General features: G+C 38.1%; 2 protein-coding genes and 1 non-coding gene across 3 annotated transcripts; 1 reads left to right on the top strand and 2 right to left on the bottom strand.

The window, feature by feature from the left end:
* Window positions 1-383: 383 nt before the first annotated feature.
* On the top strand, window positions 384-7495 carry LOC135598810 (uncharacterized). The gene is made up of 10 exons (XM_065093161.1): window positions 384-521; window positions 610-666; window positions 750-809; window positions 917-985; window positions 1088-1180; window positions 5688-5792; window positions 5902-5979; window positions 6400-6519; window positions 6655-6748; window positions 6823-7495. The coding sequence occupies exons 1-10, from the start codon at window positions 411-413 to the stop codon at window positions 7014-7016; spliced, it is 981 nt and encodes a 326-aa protein (XP_064949233.1). The 5' UTR covers window positions 384-410; the 3' UTR covers window positions 7017-7495.
* A 1526-nt stretch (window positions 7496-9021) lies between these two features.
* Window positions 9022-9103, bottom strand: TRNAS-GCU (transfer RNA serine (anticodon GCU)). The gene has a single exon. It is a non-coding gene; the product is annotated as a tRNA-Ser (tRNA).
* A 1042-nt stretch (window positions 9104-10145) lies between these two features.
* On the bottom strand, window positions 10146-17336 carry LOC135598811 (serine/threonine-protein kinase GRIK1-like). The gene is made up of 12 exons (XM_065093162.1): window positions 17197-17336; window positions 16827-17111; window positions 16332-16406; window positions 16177-16221; window positions 15433-15507; window positions 14492-14579; window positions 14255-14379; window positions 13476-13571; window positions 11222-11288; window positions 11003-11118; window positions 10849-10927; window positions 10146-10633 (listed from the first exon to the last, which is right to left on the bottom strand). The coding sequence occupies exons 2-12, from the start codon at window positions 17034-17036 to the stop codon at window positions 10479-10481; spliced, it is 1131 nt and encodes a 376-aa protein (XP_064949234.1). The 5' UTR covers window positions 17037-17111; window positions 17197-17336; the 3' UTR covers window positions 10146-10478.
* Between the last annotated feature and the right edge of the window lie 83 nt (window positions 17337-17419).

The raw sequence follows: 17419 nt of genomic DNA on the forward strand, positions 1-17419 counted from the left end.
TTCAATCTTAATCATAGAAATGATTTGATAGATATATCGATAATTATATATTCGTTGTACGTATTAGAGCTTAATAAGATTAGGGTCAAATTCCACCATTAAAATGATTGGAATTCTTCCAAGCGCCCATCAATTATTGTGGACTCCAAACAATCAATTGAATTGAAGAGGGTTTGACCAAATGGTCTGACTAATTGAGCCCGAATTGTTCGATTAGTCTAATTGGAAGCCTGTTGGTGACTTGGTATGAAATGGTCGAGTCCAGTCATCTCAATCGAGTCGGACCTGAGTCGCGACGCGGCGCGGCCGAATCGCTTCGTGGAATGCGATCAAGACGCGAATGGATCGTTCTCGACTGAGACCTAAATAGACCCGAGCGGAGCCCTCTCGTGGCAGCAATAACCGCAGCCATGGAGGAGCATCGAAGACGAGCGGAGCTCGCCGGCCCCCTCGAACTTCTCCCTGCCGTCGACTTCTGCTGCGTCTACGGCTCCTCTCTCCTCCCTAACAACAGTGACAAGGTCGAATCGCTCCTCTGTCTTCCACTCCTCCGCCTCATCCGACGCCTTCTGTTGCTCCACTGATCCCCATCTGTTCGCATGTCCTCAGACCTCCATGGTGGATTACATCTTGGGCGTCGCAGACCCCATCCAGTGGCATTCCGAGGCAAGTGCTTCATTTCTCGATGATCTTCTCTCCGAATCCGCAATGAATTTAACTTACATGATTGTTATCGGAGCCAACCACAGAATTTGGAAAGGAACAGGCACCACTACTCGAAATGGATGGGGCGGCTTGGCCCGTCAGCGGTGAGCTTCTCTGTCGATTACTTTGGTTATGGTTGCTTGAGAATGAAGAAAAATGAATTCTTGGGATTTACTTCAATGCGTTGGGTTTATGTTATCTGTTTGCTCAGATCAATTGGGTCGCATATGGGATTGGCGTCGGTGTGCACTTCAATCCGTTTGTGGAGTGGAAGGATAAGGTTTGTGTAGGTTTTAATTCCAAGCTTTTCCTTTACAGTAATTTGGTATTTGGTGTTGGGTTCGTATGGATGATTCAAGCCTGGTGTTCGGATGCTTAGCAGATGATAAAGTATGGAGTCGTGCAGATGCATGATTTGGCTATGGATGTACTGACGTGGGACAGGTTCTACCTGAGCGGCCGTTTGCAGAAACCTGTATGTCATTGCTTGAGGTGGTGCTTGGTTAGATTGAGATTTGCTCATTATGAATACCTTGATGTCCATTTCATTTTCTCTGTGGTGTGAGCTTGCCGTATTTCTTGATAACGCCCTTGTTTCGGCATTGATATCTCACATGAATACGATCATATTGTATTGCCCACTACTACTTTTCTGAAGATCTAGACTAGTCACATTGAAACTAGAAATATGCCAAAGAAAGCACTAATAAGTATCCTTGCTGATCTTTTAGAAACCTAAGTTAGACCCTCATTCTTTTGTTTTGTGGATCTTTTATTGATTATTGTTCATTCCAAACAGTCAACACTCAAGATCTTATGTATTGGCTCTTTATTTATATGATGACCACAAATGGAATTTCTCATTTTGTTGAGTTTATGACACTTCTCAAGAAAAATGTGATGCAAGCAACTAATTTTGCCCAAGACCTAGTTTTTTTGTTTTCTTATGCTATCTTGTTTCTTTTGAAATCTTGGCAAAAGAAATTAAGGGTTTTGTTGGAGTTTCACATTTATCTCCGGCAATTGAGAATGTAGAAGAGAGATGACGGTTTTCTTACTTGCAAATCCGGTTTTCCTCATGGATGTGGCTCTCATTGGATTTAATTTGCCATCTTTTCTTAAAGAAATTCTATAGTGTATTTTCTTATAATATTGTTGGTTATGACTCTTATGTTTTAGCCCTTTGCTGAGGCTGATGAGAGCACTCCTCAGTTATGCTACATAGTTCTTTACAAGGAAACTTAGCATGTCCTGAATCTTAAGTAACTTCTTTCAATGTGCTCTGGAGAACTCCAGGCTAGACTTTGATTGTGTTTTCCTTACAGCTGGTCTCCACATGTGACTTGTTCCACTATATGCAGCTGCAGAGAAATATTTTCTAGCTAGCCTTTTAAGCACTGATTAAATGTAAACTTGTCTACTTGGATAACTATTCATTAACTTCAACTGTTCCTTTTTCCTTGGAAAAACAAAATCAGATTATGAATTTTCAATACTTCAACAATTATGTCCAAGTATACTGAAACTAACAGTTAGACACTATTTTCTCCTTTTCATAACTTATTTTTCTTTTCTTTCAAGCTTACTACCACACAATTGTATTTTTCTCATAATGACATGAATTATTCCAAGTTTGACGATAGCTTTGATACATTTTGATACACATAAATTTTGTTACTGGGTTGCTTGAAATGTTTTGATTTATTGGGTAGGTCTACTACGTTATTATGCAAATGGTTTTACAAGTTTTTTTATATTATTTCTTAACTATTTAAATTTTTTATTGTTCATTTAAGAGTATAATGCATCCAAAAGCTACAGTATAGTGAAGGGTAAACTAGGAAGAGTTAGTGGACCTTGATTAGATCATATCCATTCTTGTTCTTTTGCATTTACTTTATATATCATCTTGTTCTTTTTTTTCACATTAAAATTCATTCTCAGCTTTATGTTTCTTTTTCTTTTGATATCAACTCCTATAAATCCTTTTCTCTTTGTTCTCTATCCAGTCACTATGTTTCAGCAATTATCTTCTAGAAACAGAGCATCTAGATGATGTCTTGGTGCTAGTTGTGACAGTTCTCTATTTTGCCATCTTTATGCGTTTGTTATGCATATTCTGGGTTATATTCGTTAATTTTTTCACTATTTAATTTTATGGTACCTTTTGTGTTTTGTTCATTTTCAGATGCATAAACTTTCACCAGTTTTGACAACCAGTTGATCAATATTTTCTTATATATGTTTAAAGTAAGTGACAAATTGGATAGGAAAGAGAGACGATCACTATTTTCCCTTTGCTTCATGCCTTTTCTTTTCTTTTCTTGTAACCTGTGTTTGTTTGTCTCCGTAAAATTTGACTAGTGCTAGTTAACCTGTTAGTGTCAAAAGGTAGTCAGTGCATCTCAAGTGGTTAAAACCACAGGGCCTAAGCTACCTCCTTGGTTGGAGCAAGTAATGGGTCCACATCATGTCTACAGCGAATTTCGGTTGGTAATATTCTTGATATGAGGAACCAACTGTGAGGCTTGTGTGCCAAATAAAATATATCGAGTTTGAACAGTGGTAAGACATTCTGCTTGAAGATGAATTAAGGGGCCAAATCTAGTTATTTGAGGTTTATTTAACCTTAATAGAAGGGGCAGGGATAAATAAGAATGTAGTGCAGAATAAACAGAAATAACACTTTGAAAGAGTGTGGTGACGGTTTACGTATGGAAGTGAAACTATAATCATCTTTGCGAGGTAGGTCCATTTAGGAGTGTTCTCTTTTCCATGTCTATAGTATTTATATGACAAGCTGCATATGGAAACAATGGGGTTGGCATCATGAAAATCATCATATATAGTTGTCAACAAATGATAGAAGCAAGGATTCTAATTTCGAATTATACCGCCCATACTGGGCAGTACGTACCGGTCTGCTGGGGACCGCCCGCTACCGGGCGGTACCATTGATCTAGCCCGGTATCGGACAGTAACGGTCGATTTCGACCGTCGTCACTCGCTACCGAACGGTATCAGCCTGGCTACGGTGAGGGAAGAAGAAGCGTAAAGGGAGAAGAGGGAGAAGGCACTCAAAGAAGAGGGAGAATCGGGAGAACCTCAATGCTTCCCGATCCAACGTCGCCCTCCCTCAACGATCCTGATCTAGGAGATAACGGAGAGGCGGCGACTTGGCTTCTTCTTCGCAGCGTTCTTCGCCGAAGGCCGGAGACGTTTGCGACCTTCAACATCTTCGTCGAATGCCGCAGATGAGGAGAAAAAAAGGAGGCGACGTCGCTGAGGCAATGTTCGCCTCCTTTTTTTTATTTTTAATATTATTTTAATATTTTTATATATTGATTTTTATATTTTTTTTGTATATATATATATATATATATATATATATATACGTACCAACTTGGTGTACCATACTGTACCGAGCAGAGCTCGATACGTTGGTATAATACGAAATTACGAACCATAGATAGAAGTATATATGATCATTTGTGTTGTTTTGTAGTGATGTGACTCATATTAACCAATGATGATAGAGTTTGACTGACGTAAGGATGCTTTGTTAGGATCGGAGCGGCACTAAGAGGGGGGGGTGAATTAGTGCAGCGGATTAAAACTTCGATTTTAACAAAATCTTTCGTACGATAAGAATGGAACTTGAAAAGTTTAACTTGAAAGCGTATTCTTAAAATTGCGCAGCAAGGGTAATAAGGAACTAAAGCAGTAAGAAGATTTGCAGTAATGTAAATGACAATAATAAAATGCAAACCAGAGATTACGCCGATTTTTAGAGTGGTTCGGTCAAATGACCTACTCCACTTGCGATGCCCCTCTTCGATGAGGCTCCCACCTTCCACTAGCAAATCTCTTGAAATGGAAGGGTAAACACCCCTCTTACAACCTTTTACAAGCAGCTCAACCTCTTACAAATTTTCAATAAGAAAGAAGGAGGAGAACTCTCTAGCAAATTGAAAACAAGACTTGCTAAGACTTTCTAAGACTTTTCTCTCAATCAAAATGCTTCTCAAAAGTTGTTATCTCAGCTGAGATTAGAGGGGTATTTATAGGCCTCAAGAGGATTCAAATTTGGGCTCCAAAATTTGAATTCTCTTAGGGTCCCCGGTGCTGGAGGTGCCACCGCCCAGCCAAGCGGTGCCACCGCCCAGCGCTCGGGTGCTGGACGGTGCAACCGCCCAGCCAAGGAGGTGTCACCGCCCAGCCAGGCGGTGCCACCGCCTGGCTCTCCGATTTATTGGTTTGGCTTAATTTTAGCCCAAACCAAATCTGACTTTGGGCCCAGTTGGCCCCTAACCAGGATATAGGATTATCTCTTAATCCTAATCCTAATTACAGGTGAACTACATAACACAAAAAAAACATCCTAAGCAAGTTTTTTTTAACCGCGAACGTCGAGTCTTGTTCCGGCGAGCTTTCCGACGAACTTCTTCCGACGGACTCCCTGCAAGCTCCCAATCTTTGTGATGACTTTAACGAGTAGCCGAGCCTTCTCGGTGATCTCCGCGAGCCTCCGACGATTTCTTCGGCGAACTTCCGACACGTTCCCGATTTCTTCTCGGTTGGTTCCGGCAGCATCTCCGGTGATTCTTCGGTCTCTTAAACGTCCATCGAGCTCGACTCCGGTATCCTTGCTTTATGTTTTCTGGTTATCGTAGTTAATCCTACACACTTAACTCAATAATATGGATTAGATCAATTAACCCACCAATTGATTATATCATCAAAATCCGAGATTCGACATGCTTAACTAGAGAACTTGCCTAGGGTTTTAAAGACGTGTTTTTCTTTTCTTTTGTAATAATCTAATAAACATTATTTCATATACCTACATGCATGATTGTGCTTGGTCATATCTCTTTAGACAGTCCTTTTTATCAACTTGATGTGTACACTGATGTTCTGCATATCTCTAAGATGCTTCATTTTATTGATCTTTATATTGTTTAGTTTCATGTTTCTTACAGGTTCAGGTCCTAATTGATAACTGGGATATACAAAAGGTTAACTTGATTAACCTGAAAGCAGCAACTTCTGCTTCACTACTCCTTTTACCAGCTAAATTTAGTGAGGTGTACTTTCTGTTGTTAACTGTGATCTTACAGTTTCTAATAGGGGATTGTTTTTCCACTTGCCTATTGGATTACCTAAATTTCTTATTAAAAGTTTCTTATGATTTAGGAAGATCTATATGCTAAAATCTGTAGTCTTTCGTACATGGGTGATTTGCGAATGCTGTTTGCAGAGGACAAGAATAAGGTCAGTAAACTCACATCTGACACGGTCACTCAGACAGTGTTTCCCTGCCTAATCCACCAAAGAATATATGCTACTATCTAAAGCAATTTTATGATGGTTATCTGTTTCAGCTTAGCTATATATTTGCTATAAGCAATTATCTAATTTACATAAACTACTGTATGTAAGTTTGAAATTGGAGCTTCAGCAGGATGTTTGATTTCATTTTTTATGGAACTGGCAATTCCTCGGTAACATACTAATAGAATTGCATTTTCATTATGTATTTGTCTAGTGAAAAGATTGACCATTACATACCTTTTTTTGTTCAATTCCTCAGATAAGCAAATTGAATTGGAAAAACAAATGCAACTTCTTAATCTGTAAAACATCATTCCATCATGCCTGTCTTTTTTTGTGTTTCATATGGTGAATCAACAGGTAAAGAACATTGTCCGTGGAAGTTTTACATCGTTTCAGTCCATGTATAAGCCATCACTACAAGAGTTTGCGGCTGAAGGGTTGCTTCAGATTCCTTCTGCTGGTCATGAATTTGAACAGGTTTCTTCATTTCCTGAAGTTTTGGCAAATGATCTAATGAGTTTGTACATTATAACTTGGTTAACTTATCTACCATGTTCATAGATTGAAACTGACACATTATTTCATGGTGAAATATGATAAACATTTTGGTAGGACTGTGGTTTATCAGCGACAAGGAATCATTTCTTCTCTCTTCCTTGGACCATCCAAAGACGTTTAGGAATGAAGCATGAGATAGATGGATCAGGTATGACCCTCGTTCTGATGATGGTAAGATTCGGCTATGAGCCCATATGAAACCGAGATCAATTTCTATTGTAGGAATCAAAAAGCCCCAGACCATCATTACTTCTAGAGAATTGGCTGCTAACCGTGTGACCAAAGCTTTGAGACGTCTTGTAATGATATCCAGTGCGAGGCAGGCAATGTCTGGATTAGCTGCTACTGGCGGAGTGGCTGCTGCTCGTTATCTCGCAAGAAAAATATCCAAGGCTTGGAAGTCCAGAATGTCTTGACGTTAGATTTCCATCTGAAGGTCTTTTTGTTGTGCATTTGGTTGATTAATGCATAATAAAGTTCCCGATAACGAAAGATGATAAAGGTAGCAAACACTGAGAAGCAACGAGATGTTGTTTCAGTAGACTGCAACAAGATATCCCAGGCGTGGAAATCCAGGACACCTTGAGCTTCTCTCTTTTTGAAGGACTATTTCCTTTTGTTGCTTCGGGTAGAGTAGATCTTTGTGATCCATTGGTCATCTGCAACTGGCGAAGGAATGTGATGAGGAGATAAGCATTGTGCACGCAGCGGTAAAGAAGGATGAGGTATCTGTATTTATAGAATCGACTGTGTTGTAATCTTTTCTATTACATTTGGAAGGAACTTTTTTCTGAAGTCTTATAAGAAATAAAAGGGAGGGAAGGAAAGTAAATCTTGTATTATGTTTGGCTGAAACATTTTCTTTGGTCAACGAGAACTATGTAGCAAGTGTAAATCTTTCGTGTCTGGACTAAAGAATGAAACAAATGTAGCATAGGAGATTCGATTCCTGTTAGTGTGCGGAAAGGGGTAAAAGAACAATAAAAAAATAATAATAATTATATATAATCTTTTATAGTTAGATTTCTTTAGTAGAGTCTTTAAATTTAAAAAATTTATATTTGGATTCATATAGTTATCAAGGTGAAATATCTAGTTTCATTTACATTAATATCGTTGGTTTTACTGATGGAAGTACAAAAATGATAGGTAAAAAGATAATTTTAATTCGGCGATAAGTGGTTGTTGTGATCGAGGGACATCAATGGTAAAAATTGAGGCAAAGGGAGAGGAGGAAGAAGACGACATAGATACCGACCTTATGTGTCTACGTCTATATCGCTCGGCAATTGCGTTGGCAACTTTGGGCTTCACATTCAACGACCTGGGCGATTTGTAATACGATAGTAGTGATTAACCTTGTAGGCACTTCGGAGCACGCCTCTGGTCGTCAGAGTACCACCCAACTACCCCTTTCCACTATCGCATCCTACTCTCGAAGCTTGATAGTGAACCACAACACAACCGCGAGGACCACTCGTAATGGTAGGGCTACGATTGTTTCTTGAAGTGAGTCATTGCTTTTATGCATCGTTGTCTGCTCCGTAACTCCATCCTTCGGCTCCAACTCAACAGGATGACCTCCACTCTCTCCTCAACCACCTCGGCCATCACTTTATGATCATTTGTTGAGGATCTGTGAGATTCTTCTCTCGAGGTGTCGTCGTGGACTCGAAGGTGGAGAGACAAGAGCTAGAGAACGAGAAGGTCACAGAGTGTGAAGGGGAAGTAGTAGGATCGAGATCGTTGCAAGCACAAAGGAGGCGAACCCGCTGCGGACCTATGCCGAAGATATCGCATCCAGCTTCGAGGGAGTTGCAGCGACACATGTGATCTAATGGACATGGCGAGTCATGAGGAAGTTGGCGCTATGGACGGACGCGTCACAAGCCCAACAAAGGAAGGCCACATTCGACTCGTAATAGATCGTCGCCCTTTCGCTGCCTTGCATTTATTTCAACGTCGCTCGATAACTGCGTCGGCACCGACGTAGATGCAAAGCGGTATCGCTCTGCGTCGTCCTCTTCCTTCTGTCCCTTTGTTTCATCTTTCATTGTCGCTCTCCCTCCTCATTCACAATCACCACTCATGGCTCATAAAAGTGTTGGTGTTCACCACACCGAAAATATAATTGAGATATTAAAATTATATTTTTATCTATTATTTTTATATTTTCGACGGTAAAACTAATGACGTTAAGACAAATGAAACTAAAAAATATCTAACTTAATGGTAATATATAATTAGCAAAAAAAATAAAAAAAAGTTAGAGAACAGACCGAATGAAAGAAAAAAAGAGATTAGGGAATTCACGAATCGAGAGTAAACGGAGGTTCGAACTCTCCTTTAAGAACGCGGGAGAGGAGGGAAAACAGAAAGATAGATCGATAGATATAAACATGACGAAAAACCAAACAAAACCGTCGCCTGAGAGATTCGAACTCTCGCGGGGAAACCCCATGTACTTAGCAGGCACACGCCTTAACCACTCGGCCAAAGCGACGATGACGATTCCTAGTGAAATTAATAATATTTAACTTATATAATTTTTGATGTTTTTATTTCCCCCAGTTCATCGTTCTTTAGATGTTTCTAGAAACACTGGATGACTGCTTCCCACTCGAAGGGCTCAGAGGTGGTTATCCATGCATTTTCTCAATGACAACGACATCAATCAATCTTCATCAATGCCTGCCTGTCTTGCAAGTAATTCGATGGCCCTGTGGACATATAAAAACATCCTATTTATGGGCAGAACAATGAAGGTTCTTTTCTTTTGACCCCCACTAGGATGACTCCCTGGAGATTATTTATTAGGGAAGATTGGTAAATTAAATGCCTTGCTGCTTTGTTGCCAACAGAATGATGTGGGTGATGTTGTCAGCTTACCATAACTATTTATTTGCTTTACAATTATCACAACCTTCTTCTTCCTTACGCAAGGAAATAAAAATCTGCATTTCCTAATAATAAATGTATGGAATCAGTGAAGGCTGCTGCAGAAGATCTCATCAAAATATGGAAGAAGAAGAAGACACAGTGGATGGATTAAAAGTCACTATGGGCCACTCCCACACACATATTAGAGGGGGAAAATATCTAACACAAAATCATCAAAAACAAAAACAAAATAAAATTGCAACCGAAAAAGAATGCCATACCACAGGCTTTATGAAGAAAACAGCAGCATAACATCCCACCTTAAAAAGTCCATATGAAACTTGACACCCAACAATTCAAACACCCAAGACCACAATAACTTGTCCAACTGGCACATGCACATCACAAAATCAAAGGAGCAGTTCAGAGCACATCAGGTTTGATTGTAAAAGATTAATATAGTTAGGTCACATTACAATTTGTTGTTGTAGTTAAGAACACAAAATTAATTCCGATCCATAGTGTTAGCTCATCGTGGCCAACACGAAACATAGAAGAGAGAAGCGAGAATTACTAAAGAACCAACCAACAAATGGATCAGTATTACCATAACCCAAAGTCAACAAATGAAAACAGACCTTGCGCTACATCCACAAAAAAAGATCTCCAGAAAGCAAAACCCTACACCTCAATTACACGGCATAAAATGACAGCCATCTCATACAACAATCAATTTATGTTCAGTAAATTACAGTGGCTCTCTGTAAGTATGAAATTGCTTTGATTACATTTCTATGCCTACTGGTAACATACAAGAGCAGATAACATGCCGAAGCATTATAATAATTAACGAGTGTTGGAAAAGGGAGATTTGGTATTAACCCAAATTGATCGGTTCAATTCATTTTGACACTCCCCAGTTCCAAGAGAGTTTTGCTAGTGGCAGTCAATGCAATTTTGTAAAAGAAACAAGTTAATAACTTATGAAACTCTAGCGTTCAGGTACCATTTGTGTCAGATTTGGATCCCATCTGATTTTCCTTTCGAGAGCTGCCACTTTTGCATAAACATGACATCCGAGGTATTGATCCACAGCCCCTGACTACCCAGGGATGATCGGCCACATCAACTAGTGTCATCCTCTGCACTGGATCTGAAAAAAAGTAATCAATATAATTGAACTATAATTTCATTCAAATAATTAGACTTAACGGCAACTTTCACTGTTTGCATGTATTGGATCGAATAGCAAATTCTTTGTGAATTAAAGATTTGCAAATCATCCAACAGAAACATATATGATTGGCTCACAAATGATGACTAAGAGAGCTACTTATCATAACAACATGAGCAGAAGTTAACACTTGCCTTTACACAAAAGTCCCTTTAGTAAATCCTTCAGCTCAGGATCAACTTCCTTGGGCAGATCCAATGGACTATGAACTATCTGAAATGTAGTGTACAAAGTGTATTGAGAAATTTACAACGTTCACAAATATCAAGAGCAGTAGTTGTAGGTTACCTTGTCATATGTATCTTTTAAACTATCTCCAACAAATGGGCAACAGCCTAATGTCATACAGTATAATGTCACACCAACAGCCCATATGTCAGCAACTTTACCATGGTAACTTGATCCTGTCAGAATATATCACAAACTTGGGGTTTAACAATTGCCCAAACTAGAGTAGTGATGAACTTCAAACTTTAAATAGAAATTGTGATCGAGATGAATAATAACCTAAACAGCATTCAGGTGCAGTAAAAACAGGGGTTCCAGGAGACCTGCAAAGGACATCATTGCCATCCTACAAAATAATGAGTCAAATCAAGTCAAGCCAATTTATAAAATCATAACTGCTACAATGAAAGATGAAATCAGTTTGACAAAGACAACAAAACAAATGATGTAAAAATTTCACAGGAAAAATATAGCTATGACAAGAGGTTCCATTTATTTAATACATAACAACAAACACTACTACCAAGGTTAGTAGCATTCTTGCTTTTTTTTTACTGGCAAAGCAAAGATCAATAAAATGGAAGTGGTGTGCAGGCAATCAGGCCACTGGTAGAGCATATGCGGTAAGCAGGTGCATGTATGAATGCAAGAGAGGTCCCTGTTCTGAAGTCTTTAGTAAGAACGAAAATTAAGAAAATATTACGAAACTAGTGATTAATGAGAGAACCAGTTTGGTAAAAAATGGAAAAGAGAAACATGGGCAACAGAGGATGGTCCAGAGATATACGGGAATGCAGCAAGGTGTGTAGAGAAAAAGACAGCAGCAAGATTATAAAAGTTTCAGGGAGAAGGTGAAGATGATCAAGAAAGCACATAGCTTTAAATTGAATTCCGTGATTGCTTTTCATTAGTCAATAGTTGACACTTGCAGCTACTTGCCACCAAAGGAAGAGAGGGAGAAATGGAGAGAAGGAGAGAACATGGAAAGAAATGGAATATTTATCAACCACACGCATATGCAAACAACTAAACTATCTGAACCACTTATTGGTTTCAGGAACCATGTTTTCTTGGACCACAGTACACTGGAGTGCAAGTATAGTAGCATGATAGTATCCAGTATAGTCTTTACTCATCCCCTGATAATTTAGGCAGAAGACATATGAATATACTCGAAAGGAGACAAACATCGTTGGATTTGGAGACATACAACAACATGCTGTAATGTTCTAACTATTTGGATTTGGAGATATGTTCAAAATATATTTTTAATTACTAGATTGTCAGTCAACTAATGTATTCTGTTTTTCAGACCATGTAAACTATCTGTTTATGATGCCTTTATCATTAGTTGTTCCAAATTCCAATACCTTTACTTCAACTTTTATGTCTACCGCGACACAATTGTGTCATTAATTTTTGCTTGTCATTTAGGTTGTTGCACTACTGTCAACCTCCCTGGATACTATAGTTTATAAGGTTCTGACTATAATTTTCAAGCTTGGCCAATCATGATCTGGATCCACTGAGTTGGATCAGCATCGAAAATCCCACATATCCTGGTTTCTCGGATATATTGACAAATTGGCTAATTTTAGAAAAAAAATTCAGGCAATTCCTTCTGATTCAGGGTGATTCCAACCCAGATCCTATGATCCCATAGGCATTCCAGCTGAAAGAAGAAGAGGAAAAAAATAGAAGAGAAGAGAGAGAAAGAGAAAGAGAAGGGAGGAGAGGGAGAGGAAGAGAAATAGACTACACTCCACTGTTGTTACTTGTCATTGCCATTTTAGCCATCAACAACATCAATGTTGTACTAGTAACTCATCAAGGAGCAAAGCTTATGTGCATGATAGGGCTCGAGCGCGAGCGATATTTATAATTCTCCAAAAATATTTACAAAGTTTAAATATAATGTAAAATTTATTATTTATTCTCTCTTTATAATATAATGTAAATATTTATAATGTAAATATAATGTAAAATTTAATATTTTAATATTTACAAAGTTTAAGTAATATAATGTAAAATTTATTATTTAAAATTTTATTTTGTAATTTTATGGTTTTTCTCTCTTTGTGAAATTTAATTTATTTTCTTGACCCATCAGTTCAATATGCCAATTCTGCAAATACTGATTTTATTGCAGATGGCATATCTTGATTCCAATTTTGTTTTTGCGAGCTAAGGAAGCATCACTAAATTTATTTACATGTAATGAATCAATACCTTGATTTCTTTCGTTCTTTCAAAGTCAACACCAAAACTGTTACGCAAAAAAGGCACAACTGATCATGATAATATGTTGTTGTATTTCATATATTCTTATTGTCTGGATCTAGAAACAAGACACAATTAAGTAAAATTTAATTCACATATAGAATACATTATCATCAAACTAATCCTTAAAAGTAACATGTGTTTCAAGGTTTCAATTATGGTGTAGCATTAGTGACCAGAAGAAACCACAACCATCGAGTTGCCACCAACATCATGCTGAATGAAATATAAAATTTCAGGGGATAAAATTTACCTCAAAAGCATGGCTGACACTGAAATCACCAATTTTTACTGCTCCCTCTCTTGTTACCAAAAGGTTATCAGGCTTGATATCTCCATGGACAATATCCTAAACAGAAGAAAGATGTGATACAATAAGCATCAAAGCATAACTTAAGAATGTTTTGGCGATATTGAAATCTGAAGTGCAAATTCTTAACCATTTAAATTTGTAAATTATGCCCTTATATGCAATGAAAACAAAATAGCATATTATGTCTCCTCTCCATAACAAAATAGCTAGCCAAGTGATCTATAAGTTTATATCCTTTTGCAGCCAAAGTCAGTTGTCTGACAACTCTTGTAAGACCATTTTTTCCAATTTCCTGTACACACCTAGTGCTGCCCCTGACTCCCTGACATGTCATACCGATTATGGTACATAATGATCTTCCTTTTGATGTTTACTCCTGAATTTTCAGATCATTCACAACCACTATAACACTAATAGTTAGCATATCACAGACTATCCAGATAAGACAAAGGTAGAAGCAGTCATCTATGTTCTAGGCCTTCAAAGGTGACATGGTTTTAAAATATCTGGCAAAATAGCCCATAACTTTCAAAGAAAAATCAAACAGTGACATATATTCAACTGAACATTCTATGGTCACAGAATGACCTGGAAAAGCTTGTGGTCCATACAACTAAAAAAGTTCTCTTCTTATTTTATAAAAGAAATAAGAATAAGTTAACTTGCACTTAAATAAAGAAAAGTTTCTCCTAAAAGAATGGGAAAACAGAATAACTTACATGAGCATGCAGATATACGAGCCCAGCAATTATGCCTCTCAAGTATCGTCTAGAGGTAATTTCTCCTATCCCTCCAAGTGTACCAGAAGAACCACATACCGAGCTGCCTTCCACATATTCTAGTACTATAACGAAAAACATCTTATATAATGAGGTCACAATTATGAATCATCCAGATGAAACCAATATATAAACAGAAGACAAGGAATGAAAGAATGTCAAATATTAACTAGTTACCCATGTATAAATTATCTGACTCTGGGTCATCGATCACTTCAATAAGATTAATTAGATTTGGATGTTCTATTATCTTCATAATTGATACCTGCAGAAAGATTAAGAAAAGCTGGATGAAATTCGACTTTAAAATGATGTCCAGTAGAAAGTGGTAATCAACTGGTAGAAAGTGGCAATTAGATTAATCAAGAAAGTAGTATATTTGAGCTGCATTTAACATGTAGAAGACTTGAACTTGTTAGTGCATAAATATATACTATCAGATGGAAGATATATAATACATATATTAGCAATCTACATGACTGACTTGACATTCAATGGTTCTAAGATGAATATACCAACATGCAATTATGTACCTGAGATTGTTCTTTTTGTTCAAACAGGAGTCTGAAAAGAAAATCTTGGAAGCATATCACTAGCAAAATTTTAGCCATAATCATGCATTATCAAAATGCCATAGAATCAAACATCAGAGAAGGAACAAAAAAGGTCCAGCAATGTAAATATTTCAAATAATTATAGCATTAACCACAAGACAATTGCCTGTGATTTCAGCAGACTATTAGGTATAGAACCAAACTAAAGATAATTGCTATATGCAAAAAATTGAATTTCACTGCATGTTGATATCACTGTGAGCAAAAGCTAAAATTGCCTGGCCATGTATAGGTATAGTAAATGCACTATAGCATGGTCCAGCATCTGGCAATAAAAATAACTGGCATGGCAGTCCTTAGCTTTGTCATTAAATAAGATTTGTTATACTTAGCACAATTCTATATATTGCATAGATTCACTATGAATGATATGAAACATCTACACAGCAAGAAACATCTTTACAGCAAGAAGGCAGAAAGGAATACTGACAAAAATACAAAGAGTACAGTATAAATTGTTTTTAGCAACCAAGCATGATTAAGATAAAGGTGCAAAGCTTCTACCTCCCTAAAAACATCTGTCATAGCTGTTTCAGTGGAAGTAACTTGCAACCTAGAGAGACGAGACTTGTAAAATGCCTGCGCTGGACAAATATTCCAACATTAGAGTAATTGTTGCTTTTTTGCTTTTACGAAAATAGAATTTTAAATTAGTGTAAATATCAGCTTATTCATATAATTGGCACATCCAATGCTGACAAACCTAGTATCTAGATATACTTTCTCTGTGAATGATTCCATCATAAAAGAGAAAATTTTAACAAATTTAGCAATATTTACTAATAGCATATGCATTTTGTCTAATGCTGTCATACAATGGAAAGGAAATTAATATTCCTTTAACAATCTCAGAGGCACGATAATCTTGTTTTGGCAAACAAAAGACAAGGGGATATGTCGAAATTTGTACAGCTTACTGAAAACACATATAAAGCAATCAATAGATTGTTACATGGAAAACGAAACAGAACGCATACATGCAACTGAGAGAAGAAATGCTCAAAGCATGTATATAAAAATAAGAACTAGTTCCAATGCAAGAAAGTTTCCTATCCAATAAATTTTAACTCTTAAAGTAGCCTTTTATATTTGCCAATTTATCTACAACAAATACAAGTAATACCATAGCTGAGAAGTACATCAACATATTGCTACAATCGGTAATTTCATAATTAGGTCTCATTGAAAATTTTACGGACTACAGAAACCTAAAAAAAAAAGAAATGAGGGATTAACAAGAGACGACACCTTGATTGCATACTGCTTGCCATCGTTATTGCTCCGATATAATACCTACCTCATAATTAAAAATGAAAATACCATCTCAGTTTTAGAAAAAAAAAAAACATCTTAAAGATCACTTGGGAAACTATTATTTTCTGACAGCTGATTGAGGTCCGTACCACTTTCCCATAGCTTCCATGGCCTATGGTACATTCTTTGACATACTCATTGATCATCTTTTGTCCAGAAGCATCCTGCAAAAGTAACAGAAGAAACCAACCATGGAGGGCTTGTCATGCAAAAGCATATACTTCAATACTCGTACATGCAAAACTAAATAACCATCAGAAAACACAAACAACCAATGTCGACGAGAGTGTAAGCCCAAGCCGGTCAGAGGAGAAGTATGAAAACAGGAGTCGAGGTAATAATGAAAATTTAAGCTTCATTGGGCTCAAACTATCACATGTATCTCAATCGATCATTTGAGCATACATAGAAAAAGAGTAGGCAGATAGATCATCTTGATGACGAATGCTACTTGATTCTGCCCAATTGTTATATAATTCTTCTACCTATTTCTCAAAAAGGTGCAATTCGATGGCAATTCCAGAAGCAACGAGCAAAACAAAAGGATTCAAGAAACAAAAACACCGACAGGGCATAGGACATACCCGGTCCAGAGTCAAACGTTTCGTTTCCTTCACGGGTTTCTCCCTGCAGATGGGGCGATTCGTCGGCAGCATCAAAGGCGCCATCTTCCGGCCGCGACCCAGCATCCACACTTTCTCGAAATCCACATCTTCGTCGGGCTTCTTGAGGAACCCGAGGCAGCCGCAGCAGCCAACGTCCAAATCCGAATCGGGAAGCACAAAGCCCGACATGGGATGAACCGTTCCCTCGAGGATAAACCGACCAAAATTCGACGACTACGGGAGAAGAGGCTTCGATCGGAGTCCCTGGAAAACGAATAGGGACTGGGGAGGCCCTAGATCGGGGAGAGAGAGAGGGGGGAGGGGTGGCGTGCGGGAGACAAAAGCGCACCTCCGCTTCTCTTCGGCTGTCGCGTTAGGTTTTGTTCGTTCGAGTCTGTTGTCGGTTCGCCTGGTGACGGGACCGCCGATCGGAGACCGGAAAAGACGGAGGAACGATGCTTGGCCGACGACTTCGGGTACGACTGTAGGCATGACGAGGTACGACTGATCGACTAAACCCGAATCCGAACATGGCTTTTCGGGTTCAAGGAAAATGGAACCCGATTTAACCG

This window comes from Musa acuminata, chromosome BXJ2-1 (assembly GCF_036884655.1).
Source record: "Musa acuminata AAA Group cultivar baxijiao chromosome BXJ2-1, Cavendish_Baxijiao_AAA, whole genome shotgun sequence".
Classification (NCBI taxonomy): domain Eukaryota; kingdom Viridiplantae; phylum Streptophyta; class Magnoliopsida; order Zingiberales; family Musaceae; genus Musa; species Musa acuminata.

Coding starts and splice junctions, on each gene's coding strand:
- LOC135598810 (XM_065093161.1), top strand. CDS start 411: ATGGAGGAGCATCGAAGACGAGCGGAGCTCGCCGGCCCCCTCGAACTT. Junction 1,181..5,687: donor GCGGCCGTTTGCAGAAACCT/GTATGTCATTGC, acceptor TGTTTCTTACAG/GTTCAGGTCCTAATTGATAA. Junction 6,520..6,654: donor CTGGTCATGAATTTGAACAG/GTTTCTTCATTT, acceptor ACATTTTGGTAG/GACTGTGGTTTATCAGCGAC.
- LOC135598811 (XM_065093162.1), bottom strand. CDS start 17,036: ATGTCGGGCTTTGTGCTTCCCGATTCGGATTTGGACGTTGGCTGCTGC. Junction 14,380..14,491: donor GTCAGATAATTTATACATGG/GTAACTAGTTAA, acceptor TTTTCGTTATAG/TACTAGAATATGTGGAAGGC. Junction 13,572..14,254: donor TCGTATATCTGCATGCTCAT/GTAAGTTATTCT, acceptor TCTTCTGTTTAG/GATATTGTCCATGGAGATAT.